The 27,025-nt window shown below is 34.9% G+C and overlaps 1 protein-coding gene across 1 annotated transcript in view; it reads right to left on the bottom strand.

The window, feature by feature from the left end:
* LOC121369663 (nuclear receptor subfamily 2 group E member 1-like) overlaps nt 1-25,174 on the bottom strand; it is a 38,536-nt gene extending 13,362 nt beyond the window's left edge. The window contains exons 1-4 of the mRNA XM_041494710.1: nt 24,884-25,174; nt 11,330-11,411; nt 7,664-7,682; nt 4,051-4,186 (exon numbers count right to left, since the gene is read on the bottom strand). Coding sequence (XP_041350644.1) covers nt 4,051-4,186; nt 7,664-7,682; nt 11,330-11,411; nt 24,884-24,908 — 262 coding nt within the window. The 5' untranslated portion in view covers nt 24,909-25,174. The remainder of the gene's footprint in view (nt 1-4,050; nt 4,187-7,663; nt 7,683-11,329; nt 11,412-24,883) is intronic.
* Nucleotides 25,175-27,025: the final 1,851 nt, after the last annotated feature.

Here is a 27,025-nt window from a genome sequence, read left to right as displayed (position 1 = left end):
ACCCAATAGGTAATATATGTTTCTTGATGGGGTGTCGTTAAACATTTATTAACAGTACATTTTGTGTATTATTAAAGTCTGGTTGACCTTTTAAGTGTATACCACATTTCACTCTTACAAATACTGTTTAAGGAAACACAAAACAGAAACCCTCCTACCCACCCACCCTTTTCCGAAACTACGTCCTTCCCTGGTGCACCCAATTTTCACAAAGAACGCGAAAAGTATATCCCTTCCATAGAGCGGACAACAATACTGGCTTTAAATGATTAGCTTTGCGTCTGCGTGTTTCTCCTCGGATCGTGAAGAATTGGACATCGCCGGCGAAACACTGTGTACCTTTCGTCAAAACGCAGTAAGTTGAGAAGGATCCGATGGACAGACACTTTGTGTTTCGTATTTACGCAGGTGTTGAAAGGCAAGAGACCAGCAACAATGAATCGGAAGAAAACACACACTCCACCAGGGGGAAATCACCCACCGTCAGGACGCATGACAACTCCTCGTGGTCTCACACCACACAATCGGGTGGATCAATTTTTCTTTTCTTTTCTTTTTCTTTTTTTAAGAGGGTGGACTCTGCTTCGTGGCTACTATTAGTGGCTACACGACAAAGATTGTCGACCCTTGTAGTGTCCAATTTGCTGCGGGAACCGAATTAAAAGGAATTAAATGGACATGATTTGAGAGTCTATTATTAAGCTATTAAACCGAAAGGGTCGGCACCACGTGGCCGACTCGATCAAGTGCTACCAAAAGAGGAAAAAGAGATAATTTAGTCTTTTAATAGGGATATTAAAATATGATTTAGTCTTTTAATAGGGATATTAAGATATAATTTAATATTTTAATAGGGATATATTGAAGTGTGGGGTGATGCTGTAAGAACGGGGTGGTAGGGGTGTTATCAAGCCAGGTATAAACATATAGGGATAAAAAGCTTATATAAATTTAAGGGGCTCTATCAAATTGGTTTTCCGCCAAATGTTAATATTATATCTTTAAGTACAAACCGATGAAACAAATTACAACTAAATAATTTTATTTACTAGCAAAAGCAAACTGTATTATAAAATCTATAAAGGGCGACTGACAGTTTAAAGGCGTCAAATCACAATTATCGCGAGCGTGTTTGCACACGATGTCTTGCCACAACGTTTGAATAACAAGGAATTGGCTGCTGGGTTTTTATGGATACGCCACGTATATTAATTTGTAGTTATTTAACACAATGTGTATGCATTTAAAAGTTTGCGACAACTGAGAAATACACCCCACCCCCGTATGTTTGTCCGTCTGCCCCCCCCCTCTCTCTCTCTCTCTCTCTCTCTCTCTCTCTCTCTCTCTCTCTCTCTCTCTCTCTCTCTCTCTCTCTCTCTCTCTCTCTCTCTCTCATACTAACTACTTTGAAACCATCAACTTCCATGCATGTAATATAAGAATAGACAGATTACATTTTCTCAAACGATCACATTTACAGTTTCACAATGTTCCATGTTTATATTACTATTACATTTTTTATCTGCCGTTATAGACGCGGTCACGTCACGGACACTTTCAACGTCACACAATGGACCCGGTAATTGGCTGATCAGGGCCCGAACAGAGGTCCGTCTCGAATTTCACTGTAAACCGTTTTCCACTGCTTCCGCAATTCAATCGGCCGATCTCAATTTGTGTTCTTCTGCTGTCGATTAACACAAGTCAATTAGACAGCCACGTACGGGCGTGCCCAAGTCCATCCTTCACTGCGATCCAGCTCTCGCCTATCACAATAATGTATTCAAATGATCATCGTCGCCCGAAGTGTCTCATTAAAATCTGTTACATGGCCTTTAATATGTTGTTTCGAACTCCTTTCGAGCATTACCGTCGAAGAATGCCCTGTGGGCCCTTTCTGTACGGCGCGATTTCTAAGCAGATAATGGTTATGTCACTCGTGGGTCGAGGTGGATTGGTTTTTGATACAAATCGCTTTATTAGAAATAAAAATGTATTAACGACATTTGAATTTTAAAGAATTTGAATAATAAATTGAGAATTGTGAATAAAAACTTCTGCTTACATGATATTTTAATGTAATATTTACAAATATTATTTAATATTGTTTGAATTCAGAAAATGTTTAACGACATGTGAGCTCGAACAACACATGAAAAACAAAGAAAAAAAGGGCAAATTGAGAATCTAATGAGAACAGGGTCCAGGTAATGGAATATTCTGCACTGTTTTTAACTATTTAAATGAGGCTTTGTATATTAAATTAATAACAAACATAGTATGGCGAATGTACTTTAACTAAATGAAAGAGGGGAAGATTCATTCATCCATCCATCCATCCATCCATCCATCCACCCACCCATCCATCCATCCATTCATTCATTCATTCATTCATTCAATCATTCATTCATTCATTCATTCATTCATTCTTTCATTATTTTATTTATGTTTATTTATTCAGTTCATCCATTCATCCATCAGTTATTCATTCATTCATTCATTCATTCATTCATTCATTCAACTTTCCATATATTCATCAATTGCATACCCGAAGCTCTGGAATTCGAAAAGAAAAAGGTGGATAGAACAAAAACAAAACAAAATAGAAAAGAAAAGAAACAAAGAAAGAAAAGAAAATGTAAAAAAAACCCCCACATAATATACACAATATTAAGAATAGAAAACAGTTACAGAAATATATAAAAAGTTTGAGTCTGTTTAACGACACCTCTAGAGCACATTGATTTATTAATCATCGGCTATGGGATGTCAAACATATGGTCGTTTTAACAGTCATAAAGATGAAACCCGCTACATTTTTCAATTTGGAAGCAAGGGATCTTTTATATGCACCATCCCACAGATAGGATAGCACATACCACGGCCTTTCATATACCAGTCGTGGTGCACTGGCTAGGGCGAGAAACAGCCCAATAGGCCCACCGACGGCGACCGATCCTAGACCGACCGCGCATCAAGTGAGCATTTTCCCACTGGTCTACGTCCCGCCCTCTAGAAATAGGTGTCCTCCCAGTTTGCCTACACCCAGTTTGCCTACAACCCAGTTTGCCTACACCCAGTTTGCCTACAACCCATTTTGCCTACAACCCATTTTGCCTACAACCCTACAACCCAGTTTGCCTACACCCAGTTTGCCTACACCCAGTTTGCCTACAACCCATTTTGCCTACAACCCATTTTGCCTACACCCATTTTGCCTACACCCAGTTTGCCTACAACCCAGTTTGCCTACACCCAGTTTGCCTACACCCAGTTTGCCTACACCCATTTTGCCTACAACCCAGTTTGCCTACACCCAGTTTGCCTACAACCCATTTTGCCTACAACCCAGTTTGCCTACACTCAGTTTGCCTACAACCCAGTTTGCCTACACTCAGATTGCCTACAACCCACTTTGCCTACACCCAGTTTGCCTACAATCCACTTTGCCTACACCCAGTTTGCCTACAACCCAGTTTGCCTACAACCCAGTTTGCCTACACCCAGTTTGCCTACAACCCAGTTTGCCTACACTCAGTATAAAAAGATGCCATCCCCAGCTAAACGTGTATCATTCCATGTATGTATAAAAATAACATGACAAAATAAGATGACAAACACATATTTTATTATAAAAACGATTAACATTACACAAACAAAACAAAAAAATAAACTATTAAAATGATCTCACAAATATTAAACAAATATTTTGTTCAAAGTTTAACTTTAATCCTATATCAAAGAATCACGGAGGCCATTTAACTTTGATCACATACTAAAGATCACAGTATGGGATCATTGGACTAATACTAATCACCATAAAGAACATAAAATCACATTTGCTCAACTAAGCCCCAATTACATTACTTATTGTTTATATAATACAATGTTTTTATATTGGTTTGAGACACAAAATAATAGGGATTGTCCAACTATTAACTGGGGATGTCACTTTTTCATACAGTAGGCAGACTGTAGGAATACAGGGCTGTAGGCAAAGTGGGTTGTAAGCAGAATGGGAGGGCACCTAGAAATATATAAAGTACTTACCATCTTTGTTCATTCCCGTCTCCACACATTTGTTCAGCCTACAAGCTCTGCATTGATTGCGGTGTGTTTTATCAACCGGACACGGCCCCTGGCCCCGCGACTTACATATATACTGTCGGTTTCTTCGTATTGAACGCTGCAAATTAAATTTAATATTAAACATTAAATTTAAATAAAAAAAACAATAAGTATTAAATGAACACACCTATATCATTATTAAATTTTCGTGGGTTTTTTTTGGTTTTTTACTTATATTTTATTGTTCATTAAATTGAATATTTAAAAAAAAATTAAATTGTATGTTCGGGTATTTAATTATATCATTTATTTGAATATCAAATCTTCGTTACTTTGCTCATAAATTATATTTCCTGTGATGAATAATAAATAAATAAATATCGTAATATTATTAATAAAATAAATTAAAATAAAAACAATTTCCCCAATAACACTATAAATAATCCACAAATATATTAAGTTTTGTGTAAAATATTAACAAAATAATAATAGGAACTAACAAAATATTTTTTTCTTCTTCTAATAATAATAACAATGGACATTATTTTAACATCACAAGGAATACACTTTCGCACATATACATCTGAATGGTAACATAATTTACTAGTAATTTAACTTTTAACTTTTTTACATAGACTTTTTTTATATAGACAATTATTGAAATATGCGGAAAAACCGTTTTTTATCTTAAGTATAAGAGCCTTTGATCTGGGACTGAATGCAGATGATTATTGCAATATGCGATATGAAAACAAAGAAGAGGTGAACACCTTTATGCCAAATTCAAGACGGGCTTGAAAGAAAGAGATAAGAAATAATCGTATCCATATCTGTTTTATTTATTTACATGTATTTATTTATTTATTTATTCGTTTATTTAATACTACTTTATAAAATAGTATATATTTATATCATCAGTGGCACCGCCACCACCATTATTATTTAGAACATAACACCACAAAAAATATTACCATATTAATTATATTATTGGTGGTATCAGTGGAATAATTATAACTATGCTGGCCAATAATTTTATGAAATAAAATTTAGAATATTATATGAAAAAACATTACATTTAACTGCATGAAGGAAAAAAGAAAGTAAATATAATTATAAATAAATAAACGAACAAACAAACAAATAAATAAAATAATAAATTAATAATTGAAATAATTAAAATAAATAAACAAATAAATTTTTAAAATTAAATAAAACGGCGAAGTATACGATTATTTATTACATCTTTTTTTGCAAACACGTCCTGAATTTGGCACAAAAATGGTTCCCCAATTATTTATTTTTTCATAGCATGCATATTTTAAACCAATAATAACATTTAAAATGTGTGACTGAATTTAAATAGTCCATTCTCCATTTGAACCATGTGATTTAAAACACAATAACAACAATAAAAAACAAACAAACAAACAAAACACTAAATGATTTGACGTAAATAAATGGAACACGATGCTAAAGTTTCACACTGTAACGATTTGTACTTCGAACATCAGCAACTCTAAACTGCAGTGGCGGGTCTAGAATTTTAAGAGGGGCGTAATATTAACGTAATGTACATCGATGGCGTTGATAAACAAGCTTACGATTCCTCGCCGTAAGGAGTGTGTGTAGCTTACGGTAGTGAGTTTGTCTGGGGTATTATGGGTTGTAGATTTTTATCCTCGTCCCAATCAGTGTTCCATGCTGGTGGAAAGTGCAAGTAACATTCCATACCGTTTGTTTTTGTAGCAGTAACGTGTGTAGTAAGCTCTCTCTCTCTCTCTCTCTCTCTCTCTCTCTCTCTCTCTCTCTCTCTCTCTCTCTCTCTCTCTCTCTCTCTCTCTCTCTCTTTGTCTCTTATTTTCTCTCATTCCCGCGCTCTCTCTCTCTCTCTCTCTCTCTCTCTCTCTCTCTCTCTCTCTCTCTCTCTCTCTCTCTCTCCATTTCTATCCCTCGGCAAAATAATCATATAACTGACACCACATTGCCGCAGACTAATTTGTGCTGGGGTGTCAATGAGCAGTTATTCCTTATCTTTCTCCACCCAAATATCACTTAAAACAACTACTTCTCTAAATATAGGAGTGGGAGAGGGGTCCCTGGACCGTCATCTAAACCAACTTCTTAACTAAATATAGGAGTGGGGGAGGGGTCCCTGGACCGTCATCTAAACCAACTTCTTAACTAAATATAGGAGTGGGGGAGGGGTCCCTGGACCGTCATCTAAACCAACTTCTTAACTAAATATAGGAGTGGGGGAGGGGTCCCTTGGACCATCATCTAAACAAACGTCTTAACTAAATATAGAAGTTGCGGTGTCCCTTGGGTCATCGACTAAATCAACGCCTAATCAATTGGTTTGAAAAGTTAAAAATGACAAGATAACGAGTATTATGGACATAGTTGTGCACGTACGTTGTGTTCATCTTCAGTTCAGTTTGTCAAAGAACAAAGCCGCTTCCGCACAAACAAGGGATAACGCACGGAGCTTTGCACAACGATTACTGCATCGCAGACGACAAGACAGAATCAAACAGGGAAGTCAAAAGTCTCGTCCACTTTCTCCGAGCGAAGACAACGAAGAGTCGGGGAGAAATTTCATATGAATTTTCGCAAGTTTTTGTTGTGTGGTTTTTCTCCCTGTTGTCTCCTAGCGAGACAAATCCTTAAACAAATGTGACTTTTGGAAACACCACTTGATTAGTCGATAAGAAATGCATGACATGCATAGCTGCCCAAGCCCGCCGACAAACCAACGTGCCTGCTGGAAATCCTTCTATTTGCCTTCTTGGTCCGAACCCCAGCGACCTGCTGGCAAATTGTTACAAGGACCGCGCTAAGATTTTGCGTTTGGGGTTAATTTCAGACGTTTCGGATACCTCGAAATCTCGTGCCAACCCCTTCAGCAGTTCTCACATAAACTAAATATTGTCAGTTACGGTCGTAGCTAAGAAGAACAGACAGGGAGATCCCTTTGAAGTGATTCGTTTGAGCTAACGCGGGTGGGTTTGTCTAGGAAAACGTTAAACTTTCTAATCGCCGGACTTTTGTTCTAGCAAACACCAGGGTTAATAGATCAACCAGATACACAGGTTGCCAACATAAGTACAAAGTCAAAAGATTCGGCTTTCGTTCAGAAGGTTCGGGTAAACCACGGATTGTGCAATTTGTGACGACTGTCATTTTCTTTGTGGTACACAAAGAGCCACACAAACTGAGTACAACGAGAAAGACATGTACAGCAAAACTGAACTTAATGTTACCGCAATGTTTTTTTTAAAATTTATATTGATTACGAACAGCGGGCAGTATATAAGGTATAAAACACCTTGTGACGACTATAATTTTCTTTGTGGTGCGCAACAGATCTAGACACACACAAACTGAGCACAACATGAGAGACTGGTTACAGCAAAACTGAACGCAATTAGACCGCTGGTTTTTTATATTGATTACGACAAGCGAACGGTATATACGAGATATAAAAGAAGCGACATTTCGTCCAGTGAAAACTTTAAGCCTTTCATGTACGTACAAAAAGACGGCAAATATGTAACTTGCAGGGCGTAACACAGAGAGGATGTCGTGACAAACTCACCTTAAAGAAGCCGGCACAGCTGAAAAAAGAGAGAGAAAAGACCATGTTAAGCCTGTGATTACTAAACTGCACAAAACCAACTATATGTCATAATTAATGCATGTTTGACTAGAGTTACCGTGTAGACAACGGCTCTTTCAGAAGAAAAGCTGACTGAAATCCGGGTAGCAAATAGTAAGACAGATGTGCACAGACACAGAGAAGCACCCCGCCTGTTAGTCACAAAGGGTCATTGCGATGACTAAATTAAAAAAAATAAAATAAAAATAAAAATAAAAAAGAAAGAAAGAAAGAAAGAAAGAGTGAAAAGAAAGAAAAGAAAAGGAAACGAAAGAAAAGAAAAGAAAAGAAAAGAAAAAGAATATAATGGACGCTAATATTGGTATATAATTAACGTGTGCACATGCTTCAAAGGATGACACCCACCTGGGCCCATGCCTATAAACTTTAGAGTCTAGACTCCAACATTTAATGACGTCAGACGAATGCAGACTGCATGCGTTGTCATGACGTTAAAACCTCAGACTTGAGTGTGAACTGAAAGCTTTATAAGTATTGGGTCTGGTTTGGACGGAAATACACTTAGGAGCCTAGCCCGAGTTTATAAAACATTTAGGGTTGAGACTCAATTTTTAATGACGTCACACGCATAGAATTTGTATGACGTTGCTATGATGTTAAAGTATCAGAATCTATTAGTATTGAGTCCAGACTCTAAACGTTTGATAAGCACAGGACCAGATATTCTATTTAAAACAGTGGGTTAGAAGACACGATTAAAACGAGTTGTGAAATGATTTTTAATTATTGCAAATAACATTATAAGGATTTTAGAATGTTAGTTTATATGTGTGTATAATTATGTATGTGTGATGTCTATGAATGTGTGTGTATGTGTATTTGTATGCGTCTTTGTGTGTGTGTGTGTGTGTGTGTGTGTGTGTGTGTTAGTGTGTTAGTGTGTGTGTCATCGTATGTGTGTTGTGTGTGTATTGTGTGTGTGTGTGATTGTGTGTGTGTTGTGTGTGTGTTGTGTGTGTGTATGTGTGTGTATTTGTGTATGTGTATCATAATAAGTGTACGAGTGTATTTATTTGTGTACATGTCTGTATGTGTATTATGTGTGTGTGAATGTATGTATATATATATTGTACTTATCTTTGTTTCAAACCCAGTAGCTTAAATATAGTTTCGTGCTGGGATGTCGTTAAAAATTCATTCATCTCTCATTCATTCATTCATTCATTCATTCATTCATGCATTCATTCATTATGTGATATAACACCCCAAATGTAATGTTAAAGAAATTATCTTTTTTCTTCACTGTGAAACACCAGAATACTTAGCATTAATAGATATTGTTAGACCAAATCATTTATGTTCTCTAGTATTTGTTATCTACACATTGTAAACCATGTCGAAAACCTTGATTAAAAAAAACCTATTATATTTATTCTCCAATGTTACCTGAAACGTGACATTTACATGCATATTTCACTTTATGTAAATTTCGCTGCATCAAAGTCATTTTATTCTGCCGGTGATATAAAATCAATATAATTGCTAAAGCATTCATCAGTGCTACATCCAAGCTATACCGTTCATTGTAATAAAGTCATTTTCCCTTTGTTTGCATAGATAATATTTAATACCTGGCTACGATGCAACGTCAATACCTTTTTATTGAACACATAATGATGTCACAATTCGGATATCGTTCATTGTGCGAATTTACTTTTTTGTTTGTATATCATATTTAATACATGATGATTGCATGAAATCGATGGTATTTTCTTTCATAAAATATTTGATTCGAAACACTGTTATGCTAAATAAAGATGATACTATAATATTATGATTCCTTGTGTGTGTGTGTGTGTATGTTAGCATGTGTGTATGTGTGTGTGTGTGTGTGTGTGTGTGTGTGTGTGCGTGCATATGTATGTGCTTATATGTGTCTGTGTGTGCATGTGTGTACGAGCGTGCGTTGGTGCGTGCCTGCGTGTGTATATATGTGTTCTGTTTTTCTTGTTTGTGTTGTCCTCTTATTGTATGTTTTATCGTGATTTCCGTCAATTAATTCATATCCAACGCATGTTACATTTTTAATAATGGTTATTGTTTCATTCAAACCCAAATCATAGACGCAGGGGAACTATTGTTTAGAAGAGTGAGAGAGAGAGAGAGAGAGAGAGAGAGAGAGAGAGAGAGAGAGAGAGAGAGAGAGAGAGAGAGAGAGAGAGAGAGAGGTAGAGGGAAGGAGGAGATAAATAGATATAGATAGATACGTACATACATAGATACATAGATAGATACATATATAGATACATATATACACAGATAGATAGATAAATAGATAGATAGATGGATACATAGACACATAGATAGATCTCGAAAATGGTTTAAATAATTCTCAAAATGTTCTCATCTAGGGCGAAGGTGGGGAGGAATTGTCGGTCACTTAAACATATGAATACAATATTACTTTCCTAAACATGTTTTAGCTAGTCAGCAAGGTTTTCGAGGTGCATTCCGTTTTCTGTTTCGCACAAAATGCACGTGTAGCTACTACAATTTTGTTTGTTTGTTTTGTTTAACGACACCACTAGAGCATACTGATTTATTAATCATCAGCTATTGGATGTCAAACATTTGGTAATTTAACATAGTCTTAAAGCGGAAACCCGCTAAATGTTTCCATCAGTAGCAAGGAATCTTTTATAGGCACCATCCCACAGACAGGACAGCACATACCACGGCCTTTGATATACTAGTTGTGGTGCATTGGCTGGATCGCGAAATAGCCCTATGGGTCCACCAACGGGGATCGATCCTAGACCGACCGCACATCAAGCGAGCGCTGGGCTACTTCCCGCCCGTAGAGCCACTACAAAGACTAGAGCCACCAGAAACACACTGGGTTTGTTGAAATTAATTATTTAAGCAAGAAGTTGTCAGTAACGTGTAAATATACGGCCAAAAAGATGTCTTTTACTCCAGATATCGCCGGATAAGGGTAGCCATCACTCTGGCTCCCATTCACTTCCCTGGGAGTAGTTCAAGGAGCGTAAATTTCTAGCATGTGGATTTTTTAAAAATAAATTGTATGAATGCTTAGTATTGTAATTAATTACTCCCGTAAGGGGTTTTTTCGCAGCGAGATCTTTTACACTGTCTAAAAATTACGATCAGTGTCTTTAAATGTCCGTCAATGTCGTGAATACAGATCAGTGTCTTTAAATGTCCGTCAATGTCGTAGATACAGATCAGTGGTGTCTTTAAATGTCCTTCAATGTCGTGAATACAGATCAGTGTCTTTAAATGTCCGTCAATGTCGTGGATACAGATCAGTGGTGTCTTTAAATGTCCGTCAATGTCGTGAATACAGATCAGTGTCTTTAAATGTCCGTCAATGTCGTGGATACAGATCAGTGTCTTTAAATGTCCGTCAATGTCGTGAATACAGATCAGTGTCTTTAAATGTCCGTCAATGTCGTGGATACAGATCAGTGTCTTTAAATGTCCGTCAATGTCGTGAATACAGATCTGTGTCTTTAAATGTCCGTCAATGTCGTGAATACAGATCAGTGTCTTTAAATTTCCGTCAATGTCGTGAATACAGATCAGTGTCTTTAAATGTCCGTCAATGTCGTGGATACTACTTACCCATCACACGCGTATATTCCATAGTGTTTTCCAGATGAATGATCTTGACAAACCTTGCACGGAATGTCCACAAGAATACGACCTAAAACATAAACAGAGATTGTTTTTAAACTGAAACCTTTAAATTGCATATTAACCCTTTCGCCCCGCTGATTTATTCAACATAGTTTGTTGAGATCATCTTGTCCACAAGGTTAAAAGGGTTACATGAATTTTGTCCTATTAAACCACTGTAGGGTTGTTGTTTTTTTTTGTTGTTTTTTAATTGAACTATAAATTTCTTTGTGTTGTCGTGTTATTTTCATTTGCAAACTAATTCCAGTATCCCCCTCCGAGAGCGTGTATTATGTATACTATATTGTGTATTTGTTAGTGTTTAAATGCATAGACAACTATAACAGATACTCATGTAGGGTTATTAAAAAATATGTTTTCCACTATTATCAGACAGAATCGTATAAATTTTATATAGACAAATTAGAAAAGAATTATGTTCTAATATTTAAATCCAGAATCATTAAAACAGCCATTTAAAAAACATCATAATTATGTAATAACTTAATACGTAACTGCTGGTTATATTGTCTATCACTTTGTATGACACACATAAAATGAGATTTAAATTTTCTTTTAAAAAATATCACAACCAAAAGTACTCAGTCAAAGATATGGACGAATATTCAAATTCGAAAATCTAATTTATTATTAAGCTCTCTCTCTCTCTCTCTCTCTCTCTCTCTCTCTCTCTCTCTCTCTCTCTCTCTCTCTCTCTCTCTCTCTCTCTCTCTCTCTCTCTCTCTCTCTTGCACTAAGGGTACTAAAAAGACCACACAAATAGCTACAAAATGTGTCGAGTCAAATAATACATATGATTCAACTGTCATCATCTCTAGCAAAACTGTGAAGGTACAAAGCGCCACCCTTCGGTAACCTATGGGTCAAATCTGTAGCTCGTGTTACAATATAAGTAACCCATGAGAACGGGATCACCGGATAAGACTATAATTACAGATGGCGAAGGACAACTTTGAAAGTCTGAACCCCTGTGGTCAAAATTATCAACGAGACATCATTATTTCAAAAGAGGGTTTTCGCTTTTAAACAGCTATTAAGCCCAGATACCCCTATCAGTGTAACAGAGCTGAATGGCGTATCGGATCCCCCATGCCGTCGGGTGGAATTTACGTAATCGTATTTGCTCGGTGACTGTGATTTCTACGATGTTACGCGAAGTTACAAATTAGGACACGGTAGAACAAAACACAGCTTTTGGAAAGCTATGGTAGATTGGTGAAGGATAGTTAAAGAAGTCAATGAATCACGCCAGGTTTAGATACAGAAAATGAATGCACTCATACGTATGGCAGTGTGTGATACGAGTACGTAATTAGCATTCCATGTTCGAATAGGACACCATGCAAGGGGCGGAGTGTAGCCCAGTGGTAGAACGCTCATCCAAGATGGACTCGGGGTATTTCCCGCCAGCTCCGTCAGAGCTCCACCCACGACTGGTACATCAAAGTCCGTGCTATATTATGTCCTGAACAAAATGACGTAGCTACCCCCTCTTTCTTTCTCGTTCTCCATCTCCATTTATCACTCTATATGTCTCTCTCTGTGTCTCTCTGTCTGTCTCTCTCTCGCTGTCTCTGTCTCTCTCTATGTCTGTCTGTCTGTCTATCTGTCTCTCTCTGTATATCTCTCTGTATGTCTCTCTCTCTCTCTGTATATCTCTCTGTATGTCTCTCTCTCTCTCTCTCTCTCTCTCTCTCTCTCTCTCTCTCTCTCTCTCTCTCTCTCTCTCTCTCTCTCTCTCTCTCTCATATGTGATTACATGTTATTCGTTATATTTAAGTTGTGAATTTTATAAAATACATTCAATTAATTCACAACTTTAATATAAGTTAAAAAAAACCCTACAATATTTCACTTTAGTACAATGCCTTTTTCTATGCTATTTTCTCTTTCTTTAAATTGCTAAAATAAACTTTTTAAAAATTAAATCCAATAATTCTTTATTGCACACCTCAAAATGGTCTTCAGATAAAATTTCATGTTACTGTGTGGTTTTTGGGGAGATTTAAAAAAAAAAAAAAACATTAAAAAAAATATAATTTGTTTTATTTAATAAATAGTTTATTTCACACCTTTTGAGTATAATATTATATACAGTGTTATGAAGCGCAGTTTGTATATTAAAGTGATGTTAATTTCTTTCATATGCATATGAATGCCATTTTAAGGACAATTTATTTCTTATTTTCTTCTAATTATCTATTTAATCTGTCCAGGGAATAAATTAAAGTCAAACGTTTCAACATACGTAAGTCACACAGAATGCATTTTACAAAAATATCACTTTATATAAACAGTGCGCTTAAATATCTTAGTGTTTTTGCATTGAATAAATAAATAAATTGTTTAACAACACCGCAACAAAACACAGTCAACTGTTGTGCATCAAATAAAGGTAAGTATATGAACATGCTTATTTACATTAAAATAAAAATTGTATATATAATTATGTAAAAACATGTTTCTGCACTGAATGACAGATGTTAAAAGTTCATTTTAAATATCACCGTGACAATGTTTTAAACACTTTTATGGTAAATATGAAATACGGGATGTTTTAAAAGTTAAAATATCCAAAGACAAAGCACATACATATGGTTATTTTTATTAAATGCTATTCAAAATATTAATATTTGTGGAGGTTGATACTCATGCATGCAAATTTCAGTCTATAAATTGTTCATATTTAAAATATGTTTTGAAAGTTCTTTACTATTTATACTAATTACAAAAAGAAATCAGAACATATGCATATTATTTAGAACATGCTAAAGGTGAAGAAAACGTTATGAATATTTAAAGGGACATACCCTAGTTTTTAAACACTAAGGCATATTTTTCCTATTATAGCCGTTTTTGATAACTGAAATCACACTTTACTTAGATTTTATTCTTTAGATTATCCATTTCCGTACATTCGAAGTGTTTTTGATCATCCTGGTGTTTTTAATATCACAAAATGCATTTCTTATATTTTTTTAAACGCACTGCGTCTGAGAAGTAACAGTTACAGAGTCGAATTTTAGTCTATTTTTAGAGGGTATTTCATCATTTCAAAGTCAAAGACTCATATTTCACTCAGTTGTAACTATCGAAATGTGTTACAGGTTTGTAGATTAACCAAACTTAGTGTGCATTTTCATGGGCTGAAACTAGGGTCTGTCCCTTTAATTGTTTGTTGAAAAAAAAGTTGTCTAAATTTGTGTCTAAATATTATGTGGCTGATTAAAACAAGAAACTTGCTGTGATATTTAAATGTAGAAAACACAAATAAGCAACGTTAAGTTTGGTTACATAAAATCGATATTTTAATAAATAAATAAATTTAATTATAAAATAAATATATAAATGAATGTAATTATAAACTAGATAGATAGATAGATCGATAGATATAGATAGATAGATAGATAAATAAATAGATAGATAGATAAAAATCTCTATCATAATTAAAATGATAGTAATCATTGTCAAATTTTACCTTCTTTCGGTTTCATATGTTCTGAACGTTATTCTCGACTGCGTTTCCAATAATGAGATAAAGATTTAATTCGATTAGAAGATCGTTTAAACCTGTAACTATCCGACCGCTTAAATGCTTTGTTATTCTCAATTAATATAACGAGTGATATAACAGCCTTTTTTGTACAAACTAATTAGATTATGAGCAAGACTTGATTGTATTGCTTGGGCCATCACGGCAAATTGTTTTTTTTCCCACCGCATTAGGTTGTTGATCGATTGTCGAAAAAGCAACAAAAGTGATTTACACAAATGCAACACTGTATTGACCATCAAATGTAATCTTGGCGTACAAACCAACGATAATCTCGCCTCAGAAACAAAGCACTATTGTTCTGAAAAATCAAGGTACGCTAGTGCGCAAACAGGAAAGAAAAAGAAATCAAACATAACCGTTTTGTGAAAACTAAGCGACACATTCTAATGTTAACTTGTCCCATCATAGTCAACAACTGTCCAATTAAAAATCAATGGTCAAACATGCCACCGCTGGTCGTCCAAATAACATGACAGGCAATTATTGACAGCAGTTAGGGTAAAACAATTGTTCATGGATGGTGATGCTCTCTCTCTCTCTCTCTCTCTCTCTCTCTCTCTCTCTCTCTCTCTCTCTCTCTCTCTCTCTCTCTCTCTCTCTCATAATTCTTAATATATATCTGCCTTTCTCTTCTCTCTTTCATTCTCTGTTTCTCTGTGTGTATGTGTGTATGTATGTATGTTTGCTCGCACGTGTGTGTGTCTGTGTCTTTCCATATTGTCACTGATTGCTTTCAGTTTAACTTCGTATTGGATTCGCATCACGGTACTACCTCTCATGCAGAGCAATTTTAAACAGTTCGATATTTTTCTTTTACTTAATTGTATTCTTATTTTTTACATGTAAACAACCAGTAAAATAAGTAAGTAACTTGGTTGTATAAAGCTAGTTAACCTGGCTGTTGATTACAGGTATTTCCTCACTACTGTTCCGCCTATCGCTCCAATAAAAAAATAATTAAGCGATTATGCCCGATATGATAATCGCAATGGCAATGAATTAAAATTTAATATCAATTCCAGTTCAATTTATTAAACAGATGAATTTGGCACATGCATGTGTGTATTATATGTTACTGACATAAGTTGACTTGGAGTTGGAAAAATGATCTATGAAAAACTAAACCTTCAGTTGCTTAATTTTTTGTAATGAGTATACATGTATTAATATTTTCCATTGTTATTATAAATTCCACTGTAAAAACAACAACACCACGAACTAAATTTGATTGAAGAGCTGTTCCTAGCGGGGAAGTGGTGATGTCAGAAAGCAGTTGCACCACCCACCTACCTGACCCCTTAAAACCCCGCTCCGAATTTGTTTTCTTCTTTAGTACAAATGTGACCTTTTTATCGGTCTCCCCTGCGCGTGCTGTAACCTCACCGTGATGCAGGGGTGTAACATTCTTCTTGAGAATGGCCAATACAGCACACAAATCACCTTGTTTTCTTCGGGATACAATTAAAATTTTGAATAAAAGTCAGTATCTATCTGTGATATTTGTATTTTTTGCACAGTTCTTTACAGTAGTTAGTGAGGGAGAAGAGGATGTAGTGGCCTTACACCTACCCATTGAATTGTTAAAACTCGCTCTGGGTGGGAGCCGGTACCGGGCTGCGAATCCTATACCTTATGTCCGATGGTTTAACCACGACGCCACCGAGGCCGGTTATGCTAGTCTGCCAACTTCCTGCTGTCACTTCTGCAACTGTCTGGGGCCCATCCTAAGTCGGGAAAATTACAACGTCTCCGTCGAGTTAGCCAACTTTCTGCTGACAGTTGGTAGTCTGTGTCTAGCATTAAAATTCTCTTCGACGTGGTAAAATATGGAAACAGGTTTTGACTTTTAAAAGCGCAAGGTCAGCATCTGGCATTAAAACATTTATATTTTTCTAAATCAAGTAACAAGATAAAATTTGCAAAATATAATTGTGTATGTTAATAAAAAATAAAACGACTATCCTCGTGTAATGAATGGTAACTATGACGTACTTTGATGTGGCCAACAATAATGAAGATGGTAGTCTTCATTTCAACATATACCTGGAGATAATTTGAATATTATATATATTGCTTTGTATACTACGATTTGTAAAACGAAAATGCCAATTGTAAATGTAAGGAGATATCTCAAATAATTTATTAACTGTTGATCACTCACTAGCGAACTAACGAACGTTAATAGATACTGTTTTAATTGACTTTAGATTTTTCTTTCTTTTCTTGTAAAAATGTCAGTTGTAACTGTTGGAGGTAAGGTAACCCAACAGAAACCTCGAGTGTTGAAGTCAGAGGTATTGGGCCGCACGGCGCACTCTAATAGACCACAATAAATAGAAACTTAGAAAATAAATATATTATTTAAAGGCACACTTACAATTTTATCTACTGTTATATGTGAGACATATGATTCAGGACCACACAGATAGTACGAGAAGAAACACGCTGCTGCCAATTCATGTACTATTCCTTTTTTCCTTTTCCTGTTTGTTTCCTTTTGTTTCTTTTGTCTCTTTTTCTTGTTTCTTTCTCTTTTTTTGCCGATTAGAAGCAAACATTATTTGGTATGTACCATTTCACAGAGATAGTACATGTCACGACCCATCTATATGTCTGTCTGTCTGTCTTACTGAGTGACTGTCTGTCTATCTATCTATCTATATATCTATATCTATATATATATATATTATATTATATATGAATGAATGAACATTTAAATAATTCTAAACATGGAGAATAATGATTAAAAATTAATAAATCAGTTTTCTTTTTTTTTACAATGTTCCTTTAATTCCTTTATATATACATATATACATATATATAAGAAAGATAGATAAGATAAGATAAGATAAGATAAGATAAGATAAGATAAGATAAGATAAGATATATATATATATATCTTATCTTATCTTATCTTATCTTATCTATCTTTCTAATCTATGTGTCTATATATCTGTCTGTCTGTCTGTCTATTGTGTCGAGTCTGTCTGTCCGTCAGTCAGTTCGTCTATCCATCCATATATCTATCTTTTCATATATCTATTTGCTTCTGTCTTGTGTGCGTCTTCAACCTGCCGCGATTCTTCACTAATCTCGCTGTTGGTAATCCGCCTAACCTGACTCTCTTTATTTCTATGTACACTGGCATCAGCAGATTTGTCCGTCGCCTACGAACGTGTTTATTTTCGCCACACAGCAATCCCGTTTCCAGGAACGGCGTAACATGTCCGACGGTTTCGGTCTACCAAGAGTCATTTCTGGCACAGGTCCCTCGACTGGTTAGATCTTTGTTTTTCTTAGCAAAGAACTCGCAAATACCATCCGGATAGCAGGCCGGCTTTAACTCGCAGAAAAGTTAGATGTTGTTTGACGTTGGGATTACGGAAACTCGCCCTCTCAGCTACCTGACCAGCGTATTGTAAATCTCAGTAACCAACTTTTGGCACTTGTTTCAAAAGGCGGCGGGCAGTTACGGTTAAATACTTAGAAGGCAAATCTCTTAAGTTTTACATACAGGTTAGCCGTGTAGGTGGATATGTGGCTGTTATGTGCGGCATGTGAACCGCTTACCTGAACCATATCTTCCATTGTTTGGGTGTGGGGTTTTTCCTGTTATATTATTTTTAAGGTTTCGTGTCTTTTAAAGACGTTCAAAACGTTAAAAAGCACCGACTGAAATTATAAGACAGTGTAACAAATATTACAGCTTTTTAGTCATCACTGAATGAAATCTATCTATCTATCTATCTATCTATCTATCTATCCATCTATATCTGTCTATCTGTATCTATATCTATATCTGTCTATCTGTCTGTCTGTCTGTATGTATGTATGTATCATATATATTATTATTTGCTTTGTTATGTTTTTATTTTTTTGTTTTTGTCTTTGTTGATGTTTTGGGTTTTGGGTTTTCCCGGTCGTTATGGTGTTCATGGTAGCTCAAAATATATTTTATGCTGAACAGAAAAATGTACGTAAATTGGGAAATATAGGTAATGACTAACGATTATATGAGTTTATTGCCATTGACTAGTAGAGCCAGATTAATGAAGAAAATTACTTATTATATACATTTATAAATGCCCTGTCAGTGTCTGTATATACATGGTGTTTCTCAGCATTCTCATATTTGTTTTAGCCAAAACTTGATTTTATCTTTATAATTCCGCACACACAAACCCCCTCCCCCCACCTACGACCACCCCTTCCAAAAAAACACAAAAAAAAACCCACACACCCAAAAAACACACCTTTAGGTGACCACAAAATACTACAGTATAGACACTGGTATTCTAAACAAGAAAATGTATTTAATATGTAAATTTAGTTCATAAAAAAGGCTCTTGTAGTCGAAAACAATTTACATCCTCTTTAAAATGTCTTATTGCTGCAGGACCACAGGACTAATTGTATGTATTATTAGATATGACAAAAGTACGATTTTTCTTAAAATGAAATAATATAAAATAAAAACCTATGATTTGTATTTTTAAAAGCATTTTGTTTGGTTGCAAATACAACTACAACTAATCAGGACCTCGTTTTATGAAGCGAACTTAGCGCTAAGATCACCTTAAGTGCATAGCTACCTTATACACTTAGCGCTAAGATAGCTTCGTAAAATTCGAGTAACCTATTTATGTGTTTATGCATAACCCTTTATGTTCAAATAAATAATAATAAATGATGCAAACGAAAAATAGGTTGCGCAAATTTAGATTTGCGTGAGCGACGTACATACGAAACGATCGTTCTCGCATTTAAATGGAAAATGACAGGTTAAGAAACAAAAGCAAATACATATAGATTTGAGATCTTTTAACATATAGACAGACAAGCAGACGGCGAAACAAAAACCCAGGCAGAAACCTGATATGGCGAAGATAGTGGCAAGCCTAACAATCATAACATCACATAGTATTTTAGGGATGTTTTTTAAAATTACTTTCTAATAGGCTATGATAATCCGACGCGTGACTCTAATAGTAGTGGTTATATCTTGATTTAGACATTTATACTGAGCTTCAATAAACTGACTTACAAACTGACTCTTTAAAAAAAAAAAAAAAATTATACAGCAGACGATAACGATGTACGACTCAAGTCTATCTTATCGAAAGGCTTACCTGCCGTACTCTATAAACCCACACAGAAGTCAACTTAAGTCAATATAGCGACGGAAATTAGCGAGTTCTGTGCTTAGGAAATGAACGTCGTTCAATTATCAAGACCTTACATTATTTAGGCGGTTTCCCACGCTCAGCAGGTGGAGATTAAATACAGCGATACACAAACCAACTACAACAAATCATGCAGATAACGGGCATTATCTACAACGTTTGGCCAAAAATAATCGATATTAGTTGAGACATTGTTGGGGATTCTGTTTGTTGTTGGCTGGTATTCTGTGTTATAAAATAACGTATTTGTTGTATTTGTTATGGCTACATGGACAGATTATATAAAATAACGTATTTGTTATATTTGTTATGGCTACATGGACAGATTATATAAAATAATGTCTTTGTTGTGGCTACATTGACAAAAATAATAAACTAACGTATTTGTTTTACTTGTTATGGATACATGGACAGAATATATATAGCGTGGAGTATAGGTGTGTGGGTTTTTTTCATAAACGATTTAAACCTGCAATATATTCAAAGAGAGAGAGAGAGAGAGAGAGAGAGAGAGAGAGAGAGAGAGAGAGAGAGAGAGAGAGAGAGAGAGAGAGAGAGAATACTGTGTGTCATATATTGTCAAGACATACCAGTAATACATATTTTTTCGTGAAATAACATGTTCGTACTTCGTTAGTGAAATACCAAGTGATAAGGATACTGAACTTATTGTAATGTCTCTAAACAATTACGACTAGATAATGAAAGAAGAAAGTCTCTACCGCAATATATTTATTAACAATAATCGTTTATATACATTTTTCAGTAAACAGATTTTCTTATCAAAGTCGTGGAGCATTGGTTGTAACCGAGTATAAAGTACACAAAAAAAATGTCTGTCTGCTAAAGGGAATGGATCCTAGGACCATTTGTACCTCACATGAGCAGCCTACCACTGAGTTGCACAAAGCCTCCAATCCTAGATGAACATAAAGTTGGAAAGCTCTCCAGCAATATAGCGATTTAAAGTAGAGCGATTTAAAGTACTGCGATTTAAACTATAATGATTAAAGATAAGCAAAAAACATACCGTTGGTTTCGACATGCAGTTATGTTTCAAAATGTGATTATGTTCTTTGATGTATTACGTTCTATCATAATTATTGTCCAGTATATTACCATGTTGTTCCGTGATATTTGTCAGTTGTATGATATTGTTCTGTTACATATTACTAGATTTCGGTCATATTATTATGTTCCTATGGTGCAAACCCTTCCCTACTTATAACTTCTTTAAACTTTAAATAACACTATGCCATGACACAGAATTAAAATCAAATTAACTTGGTAACTGCAAATTCATGAATAAAGATGGTTTTGTATGTAAATAATTTATTTTACTTATTGACATTTTATAGTACGTTAGAGATTGTTCAACAGGCAATATCTATGTTAAGATTCCACCCCCTAACATTTTATATTAAAATTGAAACCAACCATAGCAACTATCATGTTAAAGACTCTAGTTACTAGACAGCGTTAAATGCGCTGGGTCCTGTTTTGCGAAGATATCTCAGTTTTAAGATCACCTAGGTGATCATAGCGCTAAAACAACAATAAGAGTAAAGGGACATACACCAGTTCTGAAACACTACAGTATATGTGTCACTATTAGAGCCGTTTAAGCTCACTAAACTCAAACATTACTTATATTTTATTGTTTAGATTATCCATTTCCGTACAACCGAAGTGTTTTCGATCATCCTGGTGTTTCTAATACCACAAAATGCATTTTTCGTATTTTTAAAAAGGCACATGCGTTTGAGAAGAAACTGTAATGGAGTCGCGTTTTAGTCTATTTTTAAGGGTATTTCAACATCACAGACTCTTGTTTCACTCTGTTGTATCGAAATTTGTTACAGGTTTGTAAAGTAACCAAACTTAATATCCATTTTTACGGGTTAAAACTAGAGTCTAGGTGAAAAATATGCTTTAGTGTTTAAGAACTAGGGTCTGTCCCTTTAATGCATTTAAACGTTGAATGTCATTAGTTTGGGTGTCTATAATAGAATAATAATGTCTTGTGAACATTGTCTTTCAGTCCAGTTTAGCAGTCTATATTATATACCGAATTACTTTTATCATCAAAACGTAGACTAATATATATTAATATATTCACATTTGCTATTATTTTGGTATATGTTTGGCAATTACAAATTGTTTTTATCACTGAATTAAGCATTACATACAACTTCTTGCTAATTATCAATTTTGTACAATGCAATGTGTTTTTTAACCGGACTTTGTTTCAGTGGTTCGAAGAGCGCTTCAGGTGAAAGTACATAACAGCGTAGAGTCAGTGACCTCAGTAGTCCACAAATAATATTTAAGTGTGATAGTATCCTTGGAAACGATCTGTTCTATAGTATATTTCTGAAGAACGTAATAACATATTGTCAGTGTTGCATCTAGTACTGTAATAATCAATGAATATCTATATTGCAGTGCGTGTCTCAATATATTCCTATATATTTATCTATTATTCAACTGTTCTGTTCTTTATGACAGATTATGTAGTATATTCCTATATATTTATCTATTATTCAACTGTTCTGTTCTTTATGACAGATTATCTAGTATTTGCTTTAACCATTAACATGTTAACGAGCAGATATATTTAGTGACAAATGAAATATATATACTCGTATATACTAGTATTATGATGGACCGGTTCGAGTGCATCAAAAGCCGTGGTATGTGCTTCTTTTTTTGTATTCCACAGTAGTACTAGTGACATATTTATTTTGTTTAGTTCTAGGAGTCAAAATATTAATTATATGAAAACGTAAAATAAAAATAACTGAAATAATATCAACAATTTTGTTTTCAAAAGGCGATAGGAGTCAGGAGTAAATTTTATTGTCTACAATTCATGCTTGCATATGACATTAATTTATTAGCATGTTAAATGGATTCTAATGAGGAATATAAAAGCATAAATACAGTTGAAGGTGAGGTTTCTTATCATGCAGCAAATAATGACCATGCGAATAGAAGTAAAAGTAAACAAATATATTTTCATTTATTAAAAAAGGTTGTTTTTCTTAATTTATATTCTGTAACATTTTAAATTATTTTTGTTGATTTTTATTCGGGTTTTTTTTATACTTTCCTGTGATATCAATATTTTTCATAGCTCTTTACACTTTAAAATTTAGAATTTTTATTTTGATGTTGATCATTAATTTGATTTATTAATTATTAATATAATTACCTTTGTTTGACACCCAGTAGCCGATATATTTGTATCTGATTCATTCATTCATTCTTTCTTTCATTCCATTCATTTTGGAAAATTGTGCACGGTCCTATAAGTGTGGATACATGTGAGATAACATTAAATAAAATGTCTGACATTGCACATTAATCAACAACTAATAAAAATCTCTAATTGTATATCACTAATATACATTTATCGGAATAAGGAAGTTAGTAACAATCAATTTACTATTATATATTTTATATACAGGAAGAGCAATCATTTGCATGCAGTTTAAATATATTAATTTTAATGACACCTTGGATGTACACGAATATATATTTATACATTATTGAAATTATCGTTAGGAATACAATTAGTATTTGAATTACAAGCTTTCAGTTCACTGAACCAGATAGCTGAATTGGACGTTTCTTGTTTTTAGTTTTGATAATAAATAATATTTAATAGTAATATTTATTAATTCATGTTCCATTTTGTATTTACTAGTTGTCATATTGTTTGTATATGCACCAAGATTGCTAATACAAAGTGTATAAAATTTAATTCAGATTCATAGTCATCTATTGGTAAATATATAATCTGTATTATTAATTTTAGCAAGACAAATTTTAAAACACTATTTTGGAAAACTGTGGATTTTTCTAAAACATGAAATCAGATGAAAATTGAATGTTCTTTTCATCTATATGTACAAGTAAATTATATTACATATAGAATGCAAATTGATATCAGACTTGTTACACACCTAGTTAGTTACTTTAACACACCTAGTTAGTTACTTTAAAACAAAATTGGAAAGTTAATGTAATGGGGAGGGAACATAAACAGAGCTTTGGTGTTTTTAAAATGTGGGTTTTATTTTCATATCAACGAATTATGAATAAAAATGAAGTGTTCACGAAATGTGAAAAAAAATTCATATCATAACAGAATGAACATAAGGAATAAAAAGATGCACGGTGATTGGTAGACAAGGCTGTGTCCCCTGTCAATTTTGACTTTTAGACATTTTAACTCAGCATAATTATCACTTTCACAATTGACATGGGTGAAGCGATGTGGTGAATGACCTCTCCACCCGCCTTATGAGGGTCCTGAACTCGAGATAATAATGGTTGAGGGGGTAGAAATATATATAATTAGGTACAGTAATATTGGGATTTCTCCAGCTAGAAAAAAAAAATTCACTTTTAAAATGAAGAAAAAACAACAACATCACACACACACTTTTACATTTTTCACACAGTACATCATAATTCTGGTGAATAACAGACAAAATACAGAACAGATATATTTTGGCATAGGGGATAATTCCATGTCTGAGCTGTCAAATGTCAAAAATAAACAAAGTAAATAGTTGTGTTTACAATCACAAAGTAGCCGAGTCCGTTATTCACATAACCACAGTAATACCTTTTTGCATTCGGAAGCTTTAATGTTAAAAATTAAAAAAAAAACCACCTCTTAACACACACATTTATATCTGTTATCTACCCATGTATACTTGAAGCACTTACTTGAAGTCCCCGAAGAACGGTTCATCTTAATCCAAGTAGCTAGTACCTGTCTCTCACACTCTGTCGCCGTTGATATCTCACTTCACAAGTTGTTGCAGTCAGATAAGTCCCAAATTGACCTTTACCATCGGACAGCCAATCAACGGCCGGATTGACTGCGAGCCTGCCCTGCGCCATTTGGCTCGTTTGTGACTTGTTCACGTGTGACAATCGAAGCCATCCATTACGGACACAGAGATCAGCTCTCGACTCCGTTCATTGGCTGACGGGCATAGGAGCGTTTGTCGTGGCTGGGGCTCACACACAATTCAAACAGATATTAGAGGCTGGATTTCCAGCGACTGTTTGTCGACAGCTTTTGACTGAGGTTCGGCTCGAGAACAGTCAAGCGATTTCTCCACCCAACTATCTACGAATGATTTTTTTTTTTTTTTTTTTATCAATTACGAGTTTGAGGTCCAGGCTTACCGCCATTAAGCTTAGATCTTATTATATACTATTAAACTGATTTAGCTAAACGACAAGAAAAGGAAAGGAATACAAGAATTTGTTTAATGACACCTGAGGATATTTTAAATTACAGCCTTTATGTGTCTGACATAGAATTATTTGCACACTTTGGGGAGAGAGAGAGAGAGAGAGAGAGAGAGAGAGAGAGAGAGAGAGAGAGAGAGAGAGAGAGAGAGAGAGAGAGAGAGAGAGAGAGAGAGAGAGAGAGAGAGACAGACAGACAGACAGACAGACAGACAGACAGACAGAGTGAGAAAGAAATAGAGAGGGTGAGAGACTGACAAAAATTATAGCTTTTTTAGTAGCCCAAACTCGATTTTATCTCTATCTGCTAGTTTAGCAAAGACGTGTTGATATTTGACCCCACATTGTAAACACATGATGTAATGTTAAAATAAAATAATAATAAATAACTTTAAAAATGAAAAACATATTTAGCATTATAAAATATATTTAGCATTATAAAATATATTATTCCAATAAGAACTATTTTGTTTTGGTATGTAAAATATTTTAGACGATGATGCAATCAATACGCTTGGACCTACTACTCTGTAAAACTATTTCGTTCTGTCATTTTCATTTTGCTATCGTGGATGTTCGTATACTGTCGGCAGTTTTACGATGGACATCAGAATGAACTGTCACACGCAACGTGCTGCGTTGTTCTCATCACGTTTGAACAAGCCTGATCTTTGACACCCGGCTTTTAATTTATGGATGCCTTGCACCAAATAATTTGTTATTGGTGAAAGTGTTAACTCATGAAAGAAAACGAATATATGTTTAATGTAACCGTAGTACATTTGAGAGAGAGAGAGAGAGAGAGAGAGAGAGAGAGAGAGAGAGAGAGAGAGAGAGAGAGAGAGAGAGAGAGAGAGAGAGAGAGAGAGAGACAGACAGACAGACAGAGAGATATACTTATACTGAACGTTAGCAAATGATTTTTATACCACACTTTCACATAGACGGGACATTTTATGTACGCACCAGCTGGAAGAAACCCGAATCCATCGAGTGAGATTGATCCTACCTCAGGCTATATCCAGTGAGCGGGTATATGGGGGGGGGGGGGGGGTGAAGTGGTTAGACAGGAGTGTGCAAGTGTATATTATGTGTGTTTCTGCGTGCCACTGTGTATGTGTGTGTGTATGTGTATGTTTGTGTGTGTGTGTGTGTATGTGTGCGTGCGTGCGTGTGTGTGTGTGTGTGTGTGTGTGTGTGTGTGTGTGTGTGTTTATGTATGGATATCTATATATTATATGCATGTCGGGTTTGACTATTACATACACATATGTTAACGCACTTCAGCGGAGGATAGTTAAATCCTTTCTGATTGAAGCCTAGTTTTGCACGTAAACTTAAATCTACGACTAAACCACAGTTCTTGTTACTAGTAACAATAAACCAAATATAGTTTAAAATACACATATTTTGTTTTCTTTTGTCAGTAAAATGCTCCATCTTCAGTAATGATGTCATTTGCTGCGTGAAACAGATTTCAAACACGTGTCAACGTATGACCGGTTTAACTCTAGTCGCAGACGTAAATTTACGATATTTTGTGAAATTGGCTTCAGTACTGTAAACAAATGTATACTAAATAATTAGGCATTTTGCTAATACAATTTG

The sequence above is a fragment of the Gigantopelta aegis genome, chromosome 4 (genome assembly GCF_016097555.1).
Source record: "Gigantopelta aegis isolate Gae_Host chromosome 4, Gae_host_genome, whole genome shotgun sequence".
Classification (NCBI taxonomy): Eukaryota; Metazoa; Mollusca; class Gastropoda; order Neomphalida; family Peltospiridae; genus Gigantopelta; species Gigantopelta aegis.
Note: the sequence above shows the minus strand (reverse complement) of the source record. Positions and strands in the feature narration are given on the sequence as shown.